Source organism: Felis catus, chromosome A3 (assembly GCF_018350175.1).
Source record: "Felis catus isolate Fca126 chromosome A3, F.catus_Fca126_mat1.0, whole genome shotgun sequence".
Classification (NCBI taxonomy): Eukaryota; Metazoa; Chordata; class Mammalia; order Carnivora; family Felidae; genus Felis; species Felis catus.
In genome coordinates, this window is record NC_058370.1 from 100,701,839 (window position 1) to 100,722,734 (window position 20,896).

Below are 20,896 nucleotides of genomic sequence, written 5' to 3' on the forward strand. Positions count from 1 at the left end.
GTGAGTTCGAGCCCCGCGTCAGGCTCTGGGCTGATGGCTCAGAGCCTGGAGCCTGTTTCCGATTCTGTGTCTCCCTCTCTCTGCGCCTCCCCCGTTCATGCTCTGTCTCTCTCTGTCCCAAAAATAAATAAACGTTGAAAAAAAATTTTTAAAAATAAATAAATAAATAAATAAATAAATAAATAAATAAAATCGTGTGGGTATATATGGCTCCTTTATCACCCCCCCAAATATACACATTAACATTCTATAACCCCTTCCCCCCCACCCCCCACCCCAACACGCAATTAACAGTATACTTTGGGGATTATCTCAAACTGCCTCTGGAATTATCGCACCAGGCCCTCATCAGGTATCATAAGGGGCTCCCAGTTGAGCCACTCAGACCCTGTGTTTCGCAGACACCTTGGGCCCACTTGGTTCCACCAATGCAATCACCACCAACCAGGTCACTTTCCAACTGATCTACCACAGTCCCAGCCTTCACCAAGAAGTGGAGAAGGACCCTGATCATTCCTTAATGATTAACCCTTGAACTGTCCAGAACTCTAGGATGTACTGTCTCCCCTAGGTGCAGGTGCATAGCTCTTGGGTGTATGTGGGAGGTACAGACTTCCACCCTTCTGATGTTACACTTTCACACTCCTGAGGGCTATTTTTTTTCAGTTTTATTTTATTTTATTTTATTTTTTTGTTTTATTTTTTTATTGCTATTATTTTTTCCAACCTTATTATCCTCAATATACAGAAAGTTGCACATATTTAAGGTATACATTTTGATGAGTTTGGACATAGGCATATACCCATGATACCACCACCACAGGAAGTACATATGTCCATCACCTCCAAAAGATTTCTGTCCCTTTGCTTTTTTTTTTATTTTATTTTTTATTTTTTAAAATTTACAACTAAATTAGTTAGCATATAGTGAAACAATGATTTCAGGAGTAGATTCCTTAATGCCCCTTACCCATTTAGCCCATCCCCCCTCCCACAACCCCTCCACTAACCCTCAGTTTGTTCTCCATATCTATGAGTCTCTTCTGTTTTGTCCCCCTCCCTGTTTTTATATTATTTTTGTTTCCCTTCCCTTATGTTCATCTGTTTTGTCTCTTAAAGTCCTCATATGAGTGAAGTCATATGATTTTTGTCTTTCTCTGACTAATTTCACTTAGCATAATACCCTCCAGTTCCATCCACGTAGTTGCAAATGGCAAGATTTCATTCTTTTTGATTGCCAAGTAATACTCCATTGTATATATATATACCACATCTTCTTTATCCATTCATCCATCGATAGACATTTGGGCTCTTTCCATACTTTGGCTACTGTTGATAGTGCTGCTATAAACATGGGGGTGCACGTGTCCCTTTGAAACAGCACACCTGGGGCGCCTGGGTGGCGCAGTCGGTTAAGCGTCCGACTTCAGCCAGGTCACGATCTCGCGGTCCGTGAGTTCGAGCCCCGCGTCAGGCTCTGGGCTGATGGCTCAGAGCCTGGAGCCTGTTTCCGATTCTGTGTCTCCCTCTCTCTCTGCCCCTCCCCCGTTCATGCTCTGTCTCTCTCTGTCCCAAAAATAAATAAACGTTGAAAAAAAAAAATTAAAAAAAAAAAAAAAAAAAAGAAACAGCACACCTGTATCCCGTGGATAAATGCCTAGTAGTGCAATTGCTGGGTTGTAGGGTAGTTCCATTTTTAGTTTTTTGAGGAACCTCCATACTGTTTTCCAGAGTGGCTGTACCAGCTCGCATTCCCATAGCTATTTTCTAAGAGGGTTGGACAAGGGATGGAATTGTCAAAATACATGCAATTAATGGGTATAGAAAATTTCTGGAAGAGAACACAAGTAACTTTTAACAGGGGTGCCCCTGGGGAGACAGACTGAAGGCCTGAAGAGAGGAGGGACTTACTTTTTAGTGTACTGTTTCAATTTCATTTTGCCATGTGATATAGTATTTTATAATTGTTAAAAAAAAAAACTAAATTAAATCACCTGTAGAAATTATGAAGCAAGCCACCGTCTATCTGTTCTGTGACCATATATAATTGCCGTTTACATCAAGATAGAAAGTCTTAACTATGAAGAGAAAACTGCCCCAGGGGAGGGGCGGAGAGAGAGGAGTGAGGATGAGTGAGGAGTGCGGGGCCATCTCCAGTCCTGGAAGTGAACCAAAGTTAACGATGCTCCCCAGGAAGCCAGAAGGTGCTTCCAGGAAAAACAGCAATCTCTCTCTTTCTCTCTCATTATAAAGAGAGGTCAGAGCTGCTCAGCTGGTGTCCATATCCCTGAAAGGGAAATAGGGCTCTGTCTGTGTGATCAGCCTGTTCTGCGCCATTCCCAGAGCAAGAAGGAGGAAGGATTACGAAGATTCTGCCGGAAGACAACTATGACCTATAATGGCTGGAGGTTGGCAGAAAAAGAGAAAGCAGTCTGAGGGCATGACCAGGCTGTAGGATAAAGCCGGCAGGGGAGGTTCCCAATCTCTTCCCTGCAGAAGCAGCACTAGGGGGGCCAGGAGATGGGCAACACCTTCACTTCCCACCCATAAGCCGCCTGGGCAGCTACCACTAAGATGGGCCAGATGAGGCCTCCACGTGGATCAGGAAGAGAGGGATTCTACTAATACCTGTGCACACATGCCCAATACACCAGGTATCAGAGGCCCTCCTGTGGTAGGCAGAATTTTGGTCCTATGACTTTCTCATTCTGATGTTACTCCCAGACTTTGTTCCCTTAACATGGTAAAAGGGATTCTGAAGATGTAACTGAGATTATTAATCAGCTGACTTTAAAATAGGAAATTATATTGGGTTATTGGGGTAGGCCTAATCTAATAACATGATCCCTTAAAAGCAAAAGCAGAGACCTTCCTCTGGCTGGTAGCAGAAGGCGGAGATTTGAAGCATGAAAAGGATTGACACGCCATTGTTGGCTTGAAGACGAAAGGAGGCACGCCAAGGAAATGGGGACCTCAGTCTTACAGCCACAAGGAGCTGAATTCTGCCAACAATCAAAATGAGCCTGAAGTAGACTCTCCCCCCAAGTCTCCAGATAAGAGCCCAGACTGGCCCACACCGATTTTGGCCTTGTGAGTCCCTAAGCAGAGGACTCAGTTGATTCTACCTGGACTTCTGACTCATAGAAACTGAAACAAGAGGGGCGCCTGGGTGGCGCAGTCGGTTAAGTGTCCGACTTCAGCCAGGTCACGATCTCGCGGTCCGTGGGTTCGAGCCCCGCGTCGGGCTCTGGGCTGATGGCTCAGAGCCTGGAGCCTGTTTCTGATTCTGTGTCTCCCTCTCTCTCTGCCCCTCCCCCGTTCATGCTCTGTCTCTCTCTGTCCCCCCCCCAAAAAAAAAAAACAAAAACGTTGAAACTGAAATGATACATTTCTGTTGCTTTAAGCTCCTAAATTTGTGACAGTTTGTTACAGCAGCAATGGAAAGCTAATATACTTCCCAAAATCAAAATCAAATCAACTCCAGAAATAGTTGCTAAGCATTTATTAGTTATGAAACTCTAAAGTTCCGGGGCCATGGGTAAAAACATAGTCCAGCTACCAGGGAGGGGCACATCCATCATTAGACTGGATTTTCACTTAGTCAAAAGCAGTGAGACTGAAATGCCGATGTCCTTGAGAAAGAGCTCGTAAGACTAACACTATCCCCCTTGAAGTTCATGAGGAGGGATAGGAGGACAGGAGGCCACTCAGCACCAGGCACAGGACATTGTTAAGAGGGAAGACTTAGCCATGAGGTGCTAGCCATGATGCTTAAATGACTATACAGTCCTTCACTGGGCCTAGCCTGTTGTTCTCATCTCCATGGGACACAAGAGCCTCCCCAATGCAGCTCTGAACAATATGGGGTCTGACTCGTACTGCCAGCCCCTGGACCTGGGGAAGATGAAAAATAGCTCAGCAGAGCTCTTTCTTCACTCCCAGAGACTCAGCCCCATCCTGAGTCTGTTATTTATCTGGGTGCAGGGCAGTGCAGGATGGCACAAACTTGTTAAATTAAGTAATCCACATTTCTTCCCTACAGCTTGAGGCCACAATGGTTAAGACATCTATTTCTCCCAGTGGAAGTGAAAGCTGGGATCCCTCAGGGAAAAAACTATATACTAAGGTCATTAAGACCACTGATTCAAAATAGGATTCACAGGGGACGCCTGGGTGGCTTAGTTGGTTAAGCATCTGACTCTCGGTTTTGGCTCAGGTCATGATCTCATGGTTCTCAGGTTTGAGCCCTGCATCAGGCTCTGTGCTGTGTGAATTCTCTCTCTCTCTCTCTCTCTCTCTCTCTCTCTGCCCTTCTCCAGCTTGTGCTGGAGAATAAATAAATAAACTTAAAAAAACAAAACCAAATAGGATTCACAGAAACGGTGTTCAGGTCTGGCCCTTGGCCTGTGACATCCTGGAGAATAAATTCATACTGCTCCTTTTTGGGTATGGACTTTCTCCAAAATGGAAATATTTTTACTATCTTCTCCGACGATAACTGATCATGGTATAACATTCATGCAAAACAGCTAATACAAAACCAACCCCATGATTCCAAGTTGCAAAACTACCTCTGGTTAACTGATGGGTATTTCCAAACTGCTTTTAGTATATATTCACATATGTACAGAGAAACCCAGGCCCTTTCAATGTAAATAAGATACTATATATTATTCATAGTCTCTCTCACCTAAGAAGATGCAGTATATCAATACACAGACCCAGCTTACAATTTTTACTTGCTCCATTGCTGTAATAGCTGCATTGTTTATAAAGGGAAAATTTTTTTCATCCAAAGGGGATTGATTAAATAAATTATGGTCTGTCTATACCATGAAATTCCATGTGGCCATGGAAAAAATATGTAGATCTATTTATGCTTATACGAAAGTGTTTAAAAAATAAATTTAATAAGCAAAGTGAGAACCGTTACATATACTATAATATCATTGTTTAAAAAAGAAAGAAATATTTAAATAAATATTTAAAAAGTACATACAGCTGCAAATAGTAGTTATGGCAAGAGTGAATGGTGTTTGAAAGAAACCCAGTTTTATTAGTTAAGGAGAAACTTTTGTATACTGCTTTCTTTGCCTTTTTTTGACATCTGAATGCTTCTTTACTAACTCCATTAACTGAGGAACTCCTTATTCTGTCCATCATTATATCATTGTATTTTAAGAAAAATACCTGCTCTTATAAAGTCACTGAATAAATATTTACTTGAAGACTTTATAGACTAATTTATTAAAAATATCCCAGTTAACATCCTGCACTTGCTTTTCTGTTCTGAAGTAAGGTTTGAGACTGCTTTCAGACCTTTCCCATCTCTCCACTGACACAAGGCAACATCTTCCCTTGAAAAGTCCCAGTTCCTGGAGTAACTTACCAACAGAGGAAGATGTCGGTAAATGTCTCTGCTGTGGTGAAAAGTGCAAATATAATCCAGTACATCATCCATTTGACCTGTTGAAAGAGAAAGCAACAAAGCTAGTAGAAAACGTCAGGGCTAAATGGCCAGCTGCCCAACATCAAGAAGAAGAAGAAAAAGTGGACAATGAGGTATGTTCCGGTAGTGTATCCAGCATTTGTAACCCCTTCTCCCTATTCTTCCATAGCCCGTGTCCAGTTCCACTCCAGGCCTTGGGTCTGGAGGCAAACACACTTTTTCCACAAGTGATCCGGGCTCCAGGTCCAAGTAGTCTCTGGGTGACCTTCAGTAGCCCTCAGGTAAGCTAGGGGGACCTGCAGACCAGGAATGACTCAGGATTCAGTTAGGCCATTTTTTCCAAGACTAACACCAGGTTAGTGAACTCTCCAGAGTTTACACTGGAGAGACACACTTTGGAAAGAACTTTAACCAGATGAGACTTTCTGGAATGTAATGGTGGTCACTTAAGAAAGCTTTCCTGTGGAAAAGTCTCTCAACTCCTCACAGAAACTGGATCTTTTTAAAAAAGTCTCTCCCACGTGAACATCTCTATCCATTTCAACTGCCTCTCTCCCCCAGTAGAGTCTTCGTCACCTATCTCCTGAACTACTGCCAAGAGTCTTCTAACTGCTTCCTTTGTCTTAGGGCTTCCCCCCGCTCCCACCAACCCATCCTATAAACAACCTCTATACTAATCTCCCCAAACCAAAAACTTATCAGACTACTCCCTAACTTAAAATATTCCAGACTGCAGAATAAAGTCCAAATTCCTTAGTCTTCTCCTTCTAGTTTCTGGTCATGGTGGAGTGAGGTATTTGACTAGCTTTCCTGCCAACAATGATAACAAACTCTAAACAAAATATTTAATTTTTTTAATGTTTGCTTATTTTTGAAAGAGAGAGAGAGAGAGAGCACAAGTGTAGGAGGGGCAGAGAATGAAGGGAACAGAGGATCTGAAGCAGGCTCTGCGCTGATACCAGTGAGCCCAATGTGGGGCTCAAACTCATGAACTGTGAGATCATGACCTGAATCAAAGTCGGGTATTTAACTGAATGAGTCACCCAGGCACCCCTAAACAAAATATTTAAAAACAACTGTTTGAAGGTACTAGGAAACTATCAAAAGTTGGCAGAAACTGGAAGGGATTTAACTCTTAAAATAAGGAAACCATACCAGGATAGATCCGTGTTAATGTGGCTGGGAACAATCCCCAGCTGGCAAATCATGGGGCAGATAGAACTCAAGAAGAAACCCATAGTCCTTTTCTTTTTCTTTTCTTTCTGTCTTTTTTTTTTTTTTTAAAGAGAGTGACATGCACATGTGCATGAACAGGGAAGGGGCAAAAGAAGAGGAAGAGAGAGAATCTTAAGCAGGCTCCATACCCAGTGCAGAGCTGAACACAGGGCTAGTTCCCATGACCATGAAATCATCAGCTGAGCCAAAATCAAGAGGTGGATACTTAACTGACTAAGTCACCCAGGTGCCCCAGGAAGAAACTCATTATCTTTTTGCCTGAGGAACTGCAGAATGAAATTTGAGACCCTAGAAATGTTGGAAATTGAGAGGGAAAAAATCACAGACAGGGATGCTATAAGGGGGCAGGACACAAAATCCACATATAAATTCCCTTTAAATATTTGCCTGGCCCCTGAATTGCACAGAATCAGGTAATACTCCAAGGTTTCTGAGAAAAAACAAAGATGGGGGCGCCTGGGTGGCTCAGTCGGTTGAGCGTCCGACTTCACTCAGGTCACGATCTCACGGTCCGTGAGTTCAAGCCCCGCATCAGGCTCTGTGCTGACAGCTCAGAGCCTGGAGCCTGCTTCAGATTCTGTGTCTCCCTCTCTCTCTGGCCCTCCCCCCATTCATGCTCTGTCTCTCTCTGTCTCAAAAATAAATAAATGTTAAAAAAAATTTTTTTTTTAAAAAGAAAAAACAAAGATGGAAAGCTGAAAAAGTTGAGCAGAAATTTAATTTCACCCCACTATAGTAGAAACAGAGTTTGGAGTTCAAGTCCTGCCAAGTTAGAGGAACTTGGTAAACATTCAAGAATCTCCACTGAAACATCTAAAAGGCCATACCTTAGGAAGAAACATTACATCCCAGGACTAAGAGATCAGCTCTAAGACTATGGACAAAACTGAAATACCCTTGCCCCAATAAAATGTAAAATTTAGCTGCCATAAGATTAAGATGAGTTTAACTACCTACTAGAACAAAACTCAACATTCTTTACAAGAATGTAACATAACCTTATAGCAAGATTACAGGATATAAGGTTAATATATAAAAGTCAATTGCATTTCTAAACATCTGGACAAATGGAACTTGAAAGTTAAAAAAAACAGTATCATTTACATTAGCAGCAAAAAAATGAATTTCTTGAGAATATATCTAACAAAATATATAAAAGATCTATATGAAGAAAACTACAAACTCTGAAGAAAGAAATCAAAATAGAGCTAAATAAATGGAGACATATTCTATGTTCAGGGACAGGAAGACTCAATATTATCAAAATGTCAGTTCCTCCCCAGTTAATCTATAGATTCAATGAATCTAAATCAAAATGTCAGCAAATCCTTTTGTAGATGTGAACAAACTGATTCTAAAGTTTATCTGGAAAGGTGAAAGACCAAGAATAGCCAACATAATACTGAAGAAGAACAAAGTTGTAGGCCTGACACTATCTGACTTCAAGACTTACTATAAAGCTACAATGATCAAGACAGTGTTATTGCTAAAGGAATAAATAGATCTATTTTTAGAATAGAGAAATATAATAGAGAGCCCAGAAATAGACCCTATAAGTATAGTTAATCGTTCTTTGACATAGCAGCACAGGCAATTCAATGGAGAAAGAATAGTGGTTTTTTTCTCCCCCAAATGGTGCTAGAACAACTGGACATCACATGAAATAAAAAGATAAGTAAATTAGTAAGTGAATAAGAAAATGAGTGAATAAATAAATGAATGAATCTAGGCACTGGTCTTACAACTTTCACAAAAATTAACTCCAAATGTATCATAGGCCTAAAGGAAGATGCAAAACTATAAAACTTCTAGAAGATAACACAGAAGAAAACCTAGGTGACCTTGGGCTTGGCAATGACGTTTCAAATACAACAGCAATAGCATGAACCACGGAAGAAAAAAATTCATAATTTGGACTTCATTAAAATTAAAAACCTCTGCTCTGCAAGACACTGTTAAGATAATTAAAAGATAAGCCACAAAGTGGGAGAAAATATTTTCAATACATATATCTGATAAAGAACCCATATCCAAAAATACAAAGAACTCTTAAACTCATAAAAATCTCATAAAAAATAAACAACCCAATTAAAAACTGGGCAAAACATCTGAACACCTCACCAAAAAAGATATACAAATACATAACAACTTATTAACAAATCTTTTTTTATGAAACCTAAATTTTTCTTCTGTCACCACTTAACAAGACACTTATCCTAGGAGGACAAGGTAGGATTCAATATTATTTTTCTTGAAAAATATAAATATGTTAAACAATCTATAGGAAAAAGTAGATATAATGAGTGAAGAGATGAGGAATTTCAAGAGAAAGAAGGAAACTCTTTAAAAAGAACCAAATGATACCCTAAAACTGAAAAACAGAATATTTGAAATTGTTTAAATTACTTAACAGAATCAAGAGCAGACTGGATGCAAAAAAAGAAAGGATCTGTGAACTTGAGTACAAGACAATAAGTCAATAAGACAAAAATATAGATTGGAAAAAACAGAGGCTCAATACCTATGGAACAGCATCAAGAACTAACATATATGGAATAGGAATTTTCAGAGGAAAAAGAGAATGGGACATAAAAATTATTTTAAGAAATAATGACTGAATTCTCCAGAATCAATCAAAAATAGCAAATCCAAAGAACCAGAGAGCTCAGAAAACCTCAAACAAGATAAATACAAAGAAAACCACACCCAGGCACATCACAGTAAAATTGCTGAAAAAGAAAATCTTAAGAGGTGGGGGGAAAGACATACTACCTACAGGGGAACAACAATAGATGACTTTTCATAGGAAATGATGAATACCAGAAGAAATAAAATAACGTATTTAAAGTGCTGAAAGAAAATAAATCAACCTAGAATTCTATACCCAGCAAAAATATCTTTCAAAAATAAAGGCAGTTCTGGTGAATGCACATTGTCGTTGTGATTCTGAAACATGTGGCTCAAGAGATTATTTAGAGGTCTTCTTTATTCAGAAAAATGACTGTTCCCTGGTAACCACCCTGGTTTAATCCATCAAAAGTAACTACTGTGTCAGAGACTACATGTTATCAAGAGTACCTGCAGCAGAACAGGACTGTCAGTAGGGGGCAAAGAAGGTCTTTCCAACTGTACATTTCAAGGCATGCTAGGGCCCAGGATCCAGGAATTCCCAACAATGGTATCCAGATACACAACCAGGAGCCTGATTTCCCACTCTATTGTCTTTTTCTTCTTAGCACTCAAACCATGCTTTAATATCTTCAATTAAAAACAAAGGACAATGAGGGGCACCTGGGTGGCTCAGTTGATTAAGCATCCAACTCTTTATTTCAGCCCAAGTCATGATCTCACCACTTGTGAGTTCAAGCCCTGGATCTGTGCCCTGGCAGCACAGAGCCTGCTTGGGATTGTCTCTCCCCATCTCTCTCTGCCCAGCCCCCACTTTCTCTTTTTCTCTCAAAATAAATAAACTTTAAAAAAAAAGGACAATGATAACAACAATAAAAAATCCCTTTCCTTGAAACAACCCTTAGCTATAAACTTCTCTAGTGAGTCATCTATACTCACAGTGTCTACTTCCTCATCCTCCACTTACTCAGTGCACTACATTCATTAAATTAATACTGCTCTCACTGGGGTTCCCACTTTATAACATACTTCAAGGGAGTATAGCTGACCCTTTTTCAGTTTGTTTACTAAATTTGCTTGACTTTCAGATGGATACAAAGCTATCATTTCCTGAAAAGCTCCCCCAACACCACAACTGTCCTGGTTTCCTTCTTGACTTTCTGGCTACTTCTCAGGTTCACCAGTTCACCCACAAGGCTTTGTCCTAGACATTCTCTTCTAACTCTAAATAAGACAATCTCCCTGGGAAAACTCTGCATTCCTCACTTAATACAGCCAATCAATCATCAAGTTCTGTCACTTCCTGTCTCTTATTTCTGTTGAATCTATCTTCTCTTCATCCCCTTTGCCATTTGCTTACTTCAGACCACCAATATCTCCTATCTAGAATAGAACTACAGCCTTTTTCTTGGTCTCTAAACCCCTGACCTAATCTGACCTTTAATCAAATCTACTAATCTATCCTCCATATTCCAGTGAGAATGATCTTCTTAAATCCAAATTTGAGATTTTCCTTCCTACTTTAAAGTCTTCAACAGTGCCATACTGTTGTTAAGACTACTGTTGTTGTTCTTAAATTGGTTTACAAGTCCTTGCATAAATGAAATCCTCATTATTTCCATAAAAAGCTCCCTTCCACCCCAATACTTTCTTGAAATTTTCACTCCAATTATAATGAACCTCTTTCAGTTCTCTGAACAGTGCACCTTCTTTTGCCTACAGATTTCAGCCCTCAGATCTCAGCCTAAATATCATTTTCTCAAGGAAGTGTCCAAAGTTTGAGTAAGTACCCCCTCCTTTCTTCCTCCCACGCTGTCATACATGCTCCCTGTCATACACTTACCAGTCTGCTTTGAAAGTACCTATTTATTTCTATGATTTTATTACTAGATTGTAAGCTCCCTAAGAGTGGAGACAAGTTATTCTTGTACATCAGTATATCTCTAGTACTTAAAACCATTATTGGCACATAGTAGATACTACAGAGATATGTTTTGAATGACTTGATTAGAATTTTGGCTTTGTGAATGGAAAAGAAACAATGGGTTTTGTTGGTTTGTTTGTTTCGAGAGAGAGAGAGGGTACAATTGATTGAGGGGCAGAGGGAGAGGGAGAGAGAGAATCCCATTAGGGGCAGAGAGAGAGGAGGGATACAGAGAGAAGTGGGGCTCACCTGAAGCAGGGCTTGTGCTCACTGGAAGCAGGACTCAAGCTCACCCAATGTGGGGCTCGAACTCAAGAACTGTGAGATCATGACCTGAGCCAAAGTCAGATGCTTAACTGACTAAGCCACCCAGATGCCCCAAGAAAGGATGGTTTTTATATGTTGAGAAAGAATATACTTTGGCAAATACTGGTTTAGGTGGCTTTTTGAGGAGAAGAGACAAAATTAGACAGCTTGCAAGGCAATAGATGTTCCCCATGAGTGCCTGTTGAATGGATGGCTGGGTATACATGGGGGAAAGGGGCTTACTGAAGCTAAGGCATAGTGTGATATGGAGCCACTCACACCAGCAAGAAAGTAAAGAAAAAGGCAACTTTGGGAGGAAGTTGAGCCGCATAATGTTGAGGAGAGTCTGAGAGGACATTCAAGAAGAATGCCTAACAGGTTCCTGATAAAAGGATAAGACCAAATCTCAGAAGGGAGGTTGAAACTATGGACAAAGATGAGGGAGCCATGGCAAAGAGGAGGCTTGAAGTATTAACCTAAAGAAGTTTCCATCATGCACTCCTTCACTTTAAGTATTGTCATGCAGAAAGAAGAGTCTGAGAATGATTTGCTGAGTGAGACTAACAGGGTAAATGGAATATGTGACTCAGAGATGGAAACCATAAATAAATTACCAGGAAATGGTTTTCCCCATCATGCCATGGAGAAACCAAGTAATGGCTGTTTTTCCCCAAGGTTTGAAATAGAACTTGCCAAGTTTGAGGGATTCTATGTAATACTTACTATAAGATGAGGGGAAGCCTGAGTGGGCCAGCATCCAGAATAGAGAGCACCAGAATAGAGAGAGGAAGCTAGGCTGATTTGAGAAGGAATGTCCAGGAGCAACTCAGGAATAGATCGTTGACAGCATGACTGGGAAGTCCCTCTCAACTGGTCAGGGGCAGGATTCAGGAGTGAGGAGACAGGTGAGGAGCTGAGACTCTAGACCATAGCAAGAGGGTAGGAAGCAGAGCCTAGACACTTTTCATGAACCACAAAGGCAGGCTGAGATCGCACAGCTCATCGGACCCTACCTCCCAGGACTCCTGGCAGCTTTCAAAAGGCCTCCCCCATGGGCTGGGGAGGTAGTAGGCTTAGTCACCACTTTTGCCTCACCTCATCTTTGGACCTTCCCCTACACCAGCCACACTAATATTTCTTGAGCCTTTCACACGCTCTTTCATAGCCGAGCCTTGCTTCAGCCCCACAGAGAATTACCTATGCCTGTGACTGAGAAAGAAAAAATATGAGCCTGGTTTACAGATCACTCTGCACCATCTGTTAGCATGAGCTCACAGCAGACAGCTGTACAGTCAGGGGTGATCTGGAGAGAGTAGCAAAAGTGACAGTCCCCTGCAGGCAGAACTTTGAACAGTGCACTTAGCCTGGAAGGAGAAATGTCCTGACGTGATGCCTTTACACTGCCACCAGGTATATTAACTGTATTTTCTTATTTTCTGTATTTCTGATCCTCTGGCATCTGAAGTTTCACTGGCTGGGGAAAGACCGCCCCTCCCAGGACTAGCCAAGACTTAGAGATAGCAAAGGACTTGCCCTGGAGCACATCTTTCATATGCAAACTGACCAGTCCAGACCCCATACTCCAAACTCCCACTTTCACAGAGCTCTCACAGATTGAGCCAATATTCCCCAGCCCTAATCACTCCAGAACCCACTGAAATTACTCAAACTAGCCAATCCTAAACCTGCTTACACTGCTTAGCCTTGGCTTTCCCAAAGACACCACAATAAAGAGTGTGGCTCCCTCTGACTCCTGACAGACCCTGGTGTTCCCCCATGTGGCCCTCCCTGGCACGCTGGGCCTCCTACTTCTGGGAAATGGTAAGAACTTCTTCCTTCATGACAGTCATTTCTGTGTCTGCATGCCTTACCTAACCCGATGAAAACAAATCCCAGGTACGTTTTATTTTTTTATTATTTTTTTAATTTTTAAAAAAATCTTTATTTATTTTTGAGACAGAGAGAGACAGAGCATGAGCAGGGGAGGGGCAGAGAGAGAAGGAGTCACAGAATTCGCTGTTAGCTGTTAGCAGGCTGTTAGCAGAGCCTGACATGGGGCTCAAACTCACAGACCTCCAGATCATGACCTGAGCCGAAGTCGGACGCTTATCTGACTGAGCCATCCAGGTGCCCCCAACAAATCCCGGGTACCTTTTAAAACACCAGATAAGGATCGACTAGATAGTAAGGTACCTGGAAGGAACAAGACTGAGTGACTGGTGTCGAAGTGGTTTAGGAATGATGTGAATCGGCCCACGGAATTTAGATATTTGTGGTTCTTGCTCATGCTCACCAAAAGGTCCCCATGGCAGAGGATGCTTTTGGTAATCAAGAGGATAGATGACAAGCCCTGTGGATGTCAGCAAGACACCTTCCTCAGGGTGATAGGGCATGTTCAATGTGCTCATAAACCAGTGGCCATGGGGAAGTGACAGAGGTAGCAGAGGGGCTTAGCGATGTGGAATCCCTCTCACCAAGGCCAACCTGACCACAACCACTGCTCAGAGACCAAGCTGCCAGCAGCAGCAAAAACCTCTATGATGGTACCCTATCTCATGGCCTCAGCCAGACTCCTGGGAGCAGGTTCATCGTACCAGACATCTTCCCTCACAGAAAAAGTAGGAGAGTCTTTTCTGGAACATTCATTTATTCTGCATGTGGACTTGCTTTCCCCCCCCCCATGTTTCTGGCAGCCACAGAGTAAGCTGTGGACTCAGTGTCCTTTTCATTTTGATGCGTGCCACCCCACACTCTTTCTAACCAAGAGCCTTCTTTTATAGCAAAAGAAATCCAAGACTGTTAATAGGGTGATGCTTTTTGAAGTCTCTGATCTTACCATGCTCCCCCTCCCCCCCCCCACCCCTCTGCCTCCATTGCCCTGAGGCAGCTGGCCTTAAATTGTGTTGCAACAGCTTTGGGAGAGTTCAGGAAGAGAACTAGGTGGGAACAGTGAGCATTCTGTGTGGTTGATGCACTGCCCAGGAAGATGCAGTTTCTTCCATGAACCGGTAACCAACACAGGCTTCCGCAGCTGAGCCAGAATCTAAAGGTTCAGGGACCAAGGAAATGAGAGTGGTGTTTCTTATGATTGGGCCTTTTGCCAGCTCCTTGCAACTCAATTTGTGGCTCATGGACCAGGACCACTGGAATCACCTAGGAACTTTATTAGAGATGCAGAATCTCAGGACACACCCCAGACCTAATGGATCAGCGTCTGCATTTTAGTAAAACCCTCTGTTCGTTCCATATGCACACTGAAGTTTGAGAATCACTGGTCTAATGGATTCACAACATTTTTCTCTTTGCCCTCAAACCTCTGAGTTCTGCTTTTTTTTTTTTATTTTTTTTAATGTTTATTTATTTTTGAGACAGAGAGAGACAGAGCATGAACGGGGGAGGGTCAGAGAGAGAGGGAGACACAGAATCTGAAACAGGCTCCAGGCTCTGAGCACAGGCTCTGAGCCTCAGCACAGAGCCCGATGCGGGGCTCGAACTCACCGACTGCGAGATCATGACCTGAGCTGAAGTCGGACGCTCAACCGACTGAGCCACCCAGGCTCAGTGTCTTAATACTTAACGGTACCTGAGGGATGAATGCTTTCATTGGGAATACCAAATGCTTCCAATAAAGTGAAAGCAGAAACTATACTGTTACCTGGCCATTTCAGGACCGCGATGGCCCTAGGAAATAGACAGTAAAGCGACTCACGGGCTTTCATGGGTGACTGATCCTGATTATCAAGGGGAACCAGAGTTGCCGCTAAACAACATGGCAGGAAGGAGGGTGCGTGGAAGTTAAGGAACCTTGGGGGGGAATCTGAGTGTGATCATTCATATAAGCGAGTACAGCCTTGTTCAGAGGTAAAAGTCAGTGGATCATTACCACGGCCTTACAGAGGCAAGATTACTAAGGCCTCAGATTCCCTAAGAATGAAGATTTAGGCCACACCCTGGATAAGGAACCCCACTCACTAATGCTCTAACTGAAGACAAAGGGAACATGGATTAAATGGTAGAAAAAGGAAGTAATAGGAAAAATGGTGAAAGATTTTGGAATGGGTACCCTGTAGAATGCTAGATGCTGTCCAGAGCCCCCTTCTGAATTATGTTGATTCTACATGTCTTGTTTTTCAGTATCTTTGAGCTATTTTAAAATGTTGTAGGGGCGCCTGGGTGCCTCAGTTGGTTAAGTGTCTGACTTTAGCTCAGGTCATGATCTCACAGTTTGTGGGTTTGAGCCCTGTGTCGGGCTCTGTGCTGACAGCTCAGAGCCTGGAACCTGCTTCAGATTCTGTGTCTCCCTCTCTCTGCCCCTCCCCGCTCATGCCCTGTCTCTCTCTCAAAAATAAATAAACATAAAAATTGTTTTTTAATTTAAAATATTGTAAGTTATAGAAAACTGACTACAACGCAAATGATTTTGTCCATAGAGGTACAACTGATCTCCCCACACTCCCCCAAAGTCAGCTGAATATCTATTAACAAATTCATTTAATCATTCCTGCCTGCTTATATAACGTCTGTTCTTTGGCATCTCCTTTGAATTGTTTTTATTTTTTTAACACCTTACTGGTTCCCTTATTAATTAATAAGTTAAGTAAAACTTTCAACGTGTGTCAACTTTATTTTTGTACAAGAGTCATGAGTTTGCCTTTAAAACATTATCTTTTAGCAGAATACATAATATCACCTATGAACCCATGACTACTTGCATGACTAAGGACGATTGCTTCTATCCATATTTTCTTCCTTTCTGTGTTATGTATAGACTTAAATATTTTAACTAGTTTTATTCTTATGCATTCTCTTTCTCTCCCTCATATAGTATATGGGGTATGTCAATGATGGTTCACTTGCTAATTTAATTTTTAGAGTTCTGCACATTAAGTTCAGAGTCTGAGGAGAAGGCTTTACCAGAAATACTGGATCTGGTGCTGGACTCAGGTAAAAAAAAAAAAAATCTGGATTTGCCAAGGACATAAATTATATAGCACTCTTGTTGGAAAGTTTTTTTTTTAAGCCAAAATATGGGCAAAGGAGTGAATGTGGGTGTTGATCAGCCAAAGAGGTAACTGACATGGAGATGTATATTTGTTTTTTTCTACCAACATCCAATGCCTTCTAATTTGGGGAAAGTCTCCCAGTACGAGGATGTTTGTGGGAGGCAAGGCCTGTTATATAGGCTTAGGAAAAAAAAAATCAAACACTTGCATTTAGGATTTTTGAATCTTCAGGGAATGTTCCCAAGGCACAGATAGCTGGCAGCCAGTGTCCCTGGTGGTGACATTGGCAGCAGATTCCTCACCAGAGCCTTCCTGTGACGTGAGCTTGGCTGTCATCTCAGTGAGATGTGACTATGCAAGAATGGTCAGAGATGCTACTTGCTGGCTCTGAAGATGGAGGAAGGGGCACGAGCCAAGGGACACGGCTGGCCTCTAGGAACTGGGACAGACGAGGAAATGGACTCTCCCCTAAAGTCTCCTGCGGCGCCTGGGTGGCTCAGTCGGTTAAGCGGCCGACTTGGGCTCAGGTCATGATCTCGCGGTCCGTGAGTTCGAGCCCCGTGTCGGGCTCTGTGCTGACAGCTCAGAGCCCGAAGCCTGTTTCGGATTCTGTGTGTCCCTCTCTCTGACCCTCCCCTGTTCATGCTGTCTCTCCCTGTCTCAAAAATAAAAATAAAAATGTTTAAAAAAAGTCTCCAGAAGGAAGGTAGCCCTGCTTGATTTGAACACAGTGAGACCCATGACACTCCTGACTTCTAGCACTGGGAGACAATACCTTTGTGTTGTTCTAGGGCCCTGCATTCCAATAATTTGTTACAGTGTCAATAAAAAACTAATACAGTGGGCTACTGTAACATGCCAGGGAAAACACGAAGAGAAGTGCATTTAAGAGAGTGGCAGCACAGGAGGAGAGGCCTGGTTGAAGGATCATTAGGGGGGCAGGGACGAGGGATGCCGTCTCGAACCAGGTGTGTGTACAGGGCTGGGTGGTGAGGGGGAGGTGGAAGTTGGAAGCAATTCCAGGTTTCTTTCTTGGATAAATGGGCTTAGTGGTCAAAAGGAGGAAAAGAGGTGAGTGTAATGGTGAGTGTGAATGTGTGTGAGAGTGCACGTGAGAGTGTGGGGTGTGAGGGGTGTGTGTGGGTGTGTGAGAGTGAGAGAACATGTGTGAGAGCACATGAGTGTATGTGAGAGCACATGAGAATGGGAGAACATGTCGGGGAGCATGTAAGTGTGTGTGAGTGTGAGAGTGAGAGCACATGTGAGAGCAAGTGAGAGGCAGTGAGATTGTGAGTGCGTGTGAACGAGTGCAGGGAAAGCAGACGGGTCTCTCCTAATACCACGCAGCTCCTCTGTCTCGATGCCATTTTTACCAAGAAACTTTCTAATCTTAACTCTCAGGTTTTCCCTCCTGGGAAAAGCTCGTGCTCGCCAGCCAACGCAAACAGCTGCTCAGCTCGTCAGTGATATTTTTCACTCCAAATTAATGAATTGCCATTTTAGTCATAAACCAGGCTCCTGTGAATTTGGTCAGAGCAAAACAATTTACCGGCGTCTGAGCTTCCCCCAGATGAGTTGACAGAATTGAGTTTCTGCCCCTGCAAAGTAGAGGATCAGACCCCGCACCACGGTGGCCCTGATTACGCTTCCTTACTGGGCTCAGCTTTCCCGCACCCCAGGCTGAAAGGAAGAGAGAGACACCTTGGAAAGGCTGCCTTGTGTTTTACCCCTGTGCCAAGCCAATCTCGAATCATGAGGTTCTGTGCTTGCAACCTGACACCTATTTATAGTTCACACTCCGAGATTCCCTCGAATATACCAGGGACCCAGCCTCCAGAGAACACACCCCTATCTAGACCCCCTGCTTCATAGCAGATGCAAGCCCAAGCCAGCAGTTCTGGGAAACTGAGGGAACGGGGCGGGGGTGGGGGGGAAGTTCTGGTAGCAGTTGATCTGGAGGTGGCTGATTTCATCATAAAGGCACCCTGGAAAATCTGAGAAAGAAAGTGACTTTCAAATATGCTTTATTTCTTTACCTGTGCCAAACTTCCAAAATGGCAGCTGAGTAAAAGAGGGAGAACAAAGACCCTTTGTCCCTCGTGATGCTAGGGGCCGGGATTGTTGATATCCACCCCTCAGATTAGGATCCAAGGCTCTTGGAAGTTAGGTTTCCTGTCCAGCATTGCATCAATCAAATGACAGGGCCAGAACTTGACTTCAGACTCCTGATGCCCAAATCCACATGCTTTGTACTTTGACCTGGGTTTCTGTGCTACCATGGGATGGGGTACACTTTCCTCATCACCCACCCCATGTAGGTCTTTGTCGAGCAGGGGCGGTCTGATGATTCTCCTGCCTAGAGGTACCCCGCACATCTAGAGCTGTGATGGTGCCACCCAGCAATAATATGGTCCTCCAACCTCTAAGTGTTCTGGATTCCCTTCTCAGCGCCTGCACCAAGGAGGGCATAGGGCATCCTGCTTCTCTCAACACTTCACATCCAGCTTCCCCGCAACCATCAGGCCCCCACCAATAAGAGCTACTTACATATTCTTTAATGTCCTTTGATTTCACAGCCTTGTAGGAATAATACGCAGGGTAAAGGGTGCCGAATATAAGCCTGGAGGGAAGACAGAGAGAGAGAGAGAGAGAGAGAGAGAGAGAAAAGAGAAATGTCATTTTCATTCATCCTATTTGATGGAAAAGGTCTGTCTACAATGCCAAAAACACTCTCCATGCTCCAGAAAATGCTGCTGAGAGGCTTGATCTAGTTTTACGAATGCCCTAAAGGTTTCCTCCCCTAGCTGGGATGTGCTTGGAACCTCTGTCTTCTATTTCAGTGGCACATCCACCTTCCTTCGGTCTGTGATTTGGCAACATGAAAGAGTGATCCAGGGTCATGGAAGCCAAAACCGGGGGTGAGAGTGGGTGTGGGAAGCCAAGTTGATCAGCCATGACCCCTGAAATTAAAGGTCAAACTCTCCTCTCCTGCTAATCCCCACTGTTGCTCTATAAAGCCCACCCATACCTTGGGCTTCCTCCTCTAAAATAAACTTTTCACTTAAAGTTCCTTCAAATTTCACTCCCCTCACGCTTGATTCCCACATCCTGCAGTCAGAATCAGCTTTTCAAATCATAAATCCAATCAAGCCAACCCCTCTTTCCCAATACACACATCCCCACCCTGCATTAACCTGCTTCTCACTGCTCTTAATAAGAGGAAGGAAAAGTGAGACCAGCACAACCGCTTGGGTATCAGCTCCCACTGATCCCTGCCCAGGGCTGCAGGGGGTCATTGAATAATTTGACTCTCACCCTCTCACCCCTGCCCCTAAGGACCTGCATGGCATAGCTCCACCACCCTGCAGCATCCCCTCTCAAAGCCTCTGCCTGTGCTGTTCTCGCTTTCTGGAATCTTCCCTTTCCCTTCTTTGCTTGTTAATGCCTGTTCATCTATCAGATCCTGGCTCTATCATGACTTCCTCATGGAAGATATCCCCAACTTTACCGACTAGGTCAAATCTCCTACTACATGAGGTACACAACATCAAAATGCTCACTTTGATGGACAACATCTCCCGAACTCTAAGTGCCTGCAGACCACAGAATGAATCTGTTTTATTCCACAATGTGTTCTCAGCACCTCAATGGCTCTCAATGGATATTGAGACACCTCCAAGTGTCAATTCAGGTGTAAGCTGATTGGGAACAGAGGCACTCTGGTGGTCCCAGACCCCACATGAGCCAACATCTCCTCTAACAACCCCACAGATAGAGAGCCTCTAGGGTCCCTGCAAGGAGACACCACACTCAGGAAGCCCAAAGCCATGGCTTCCTCATCAGGTATTTAGAGGCCATACAGAGAAATTCCAGTCCAGATTCAGTACCAAGCAGGGGTCAGTTTTACTAAAAGCTCTGTGGCCAGGTAACACCTTCACATTTCACATTCATCAGGTTTCCGGGGAAAAACGGAAAGTGAGTGGAACTGAGTCCATTTCTGATGCTGAAAGAGAAAGGGCTTTGTAACCTTGACTCATACAGGCCTTGCACAAAGTGCTTTATACGCATTACCTCAGGCCTCAGACTTGCCTTGATTAAAAAACAAAAAACAAAAAACAAAAAACGAAACGTCTTTTACAGACAGGATACCAACACATGGAGTAGGCAGTCACTTGCTTCTCTAAGGTTGTGGGACTATAGAAGTAAATCAGGGGCTAGAACCCAGCCAGGTTGGCCTCCTCCAAGCCTGGCTTCTAACCACCACTGCCTACTGCTTTGGAGAGCCAGGCCATCCTTTGGGAAGGCCAGAATTATGTGTGGGGAGCAAGAGAAGCCAGCAAAGGGGACAAC

The 20,896-nt window shown here is 43.2% G+C and overlaps 1 protein-coding gene across 6 annotated transcripts in view; it reads right to left on the reverse strand.

Moving 5' to 3' along the window:
- Positions 1-20,896, reverse strand: part of REEP1 (receptor accessory protein 1) — a 113,400-nt gene that overhangs the window by 39,435 nt on the left and 53,069 nt on the right. For all 6 annotated transcript variants that reach the window (XM_023251848.2, XM_023251852.2, XM_023251849.2 and 3 more), the window contains exons 2-3: positions 19,094-19,166; positions 5,390-5,466 (exon numbers count right to left, since the gene is read on the reverse strand). In XM_023251848.2, the coding sequence (XP_023107616.1) occupies positions 5,390-5,466; positions 19,094-19,166 (150 nt within the window). The remainder of the gene's footprint in view (positions 1-5,389; positions 5,467-19,093; positions 19,167-20,896) is intronic.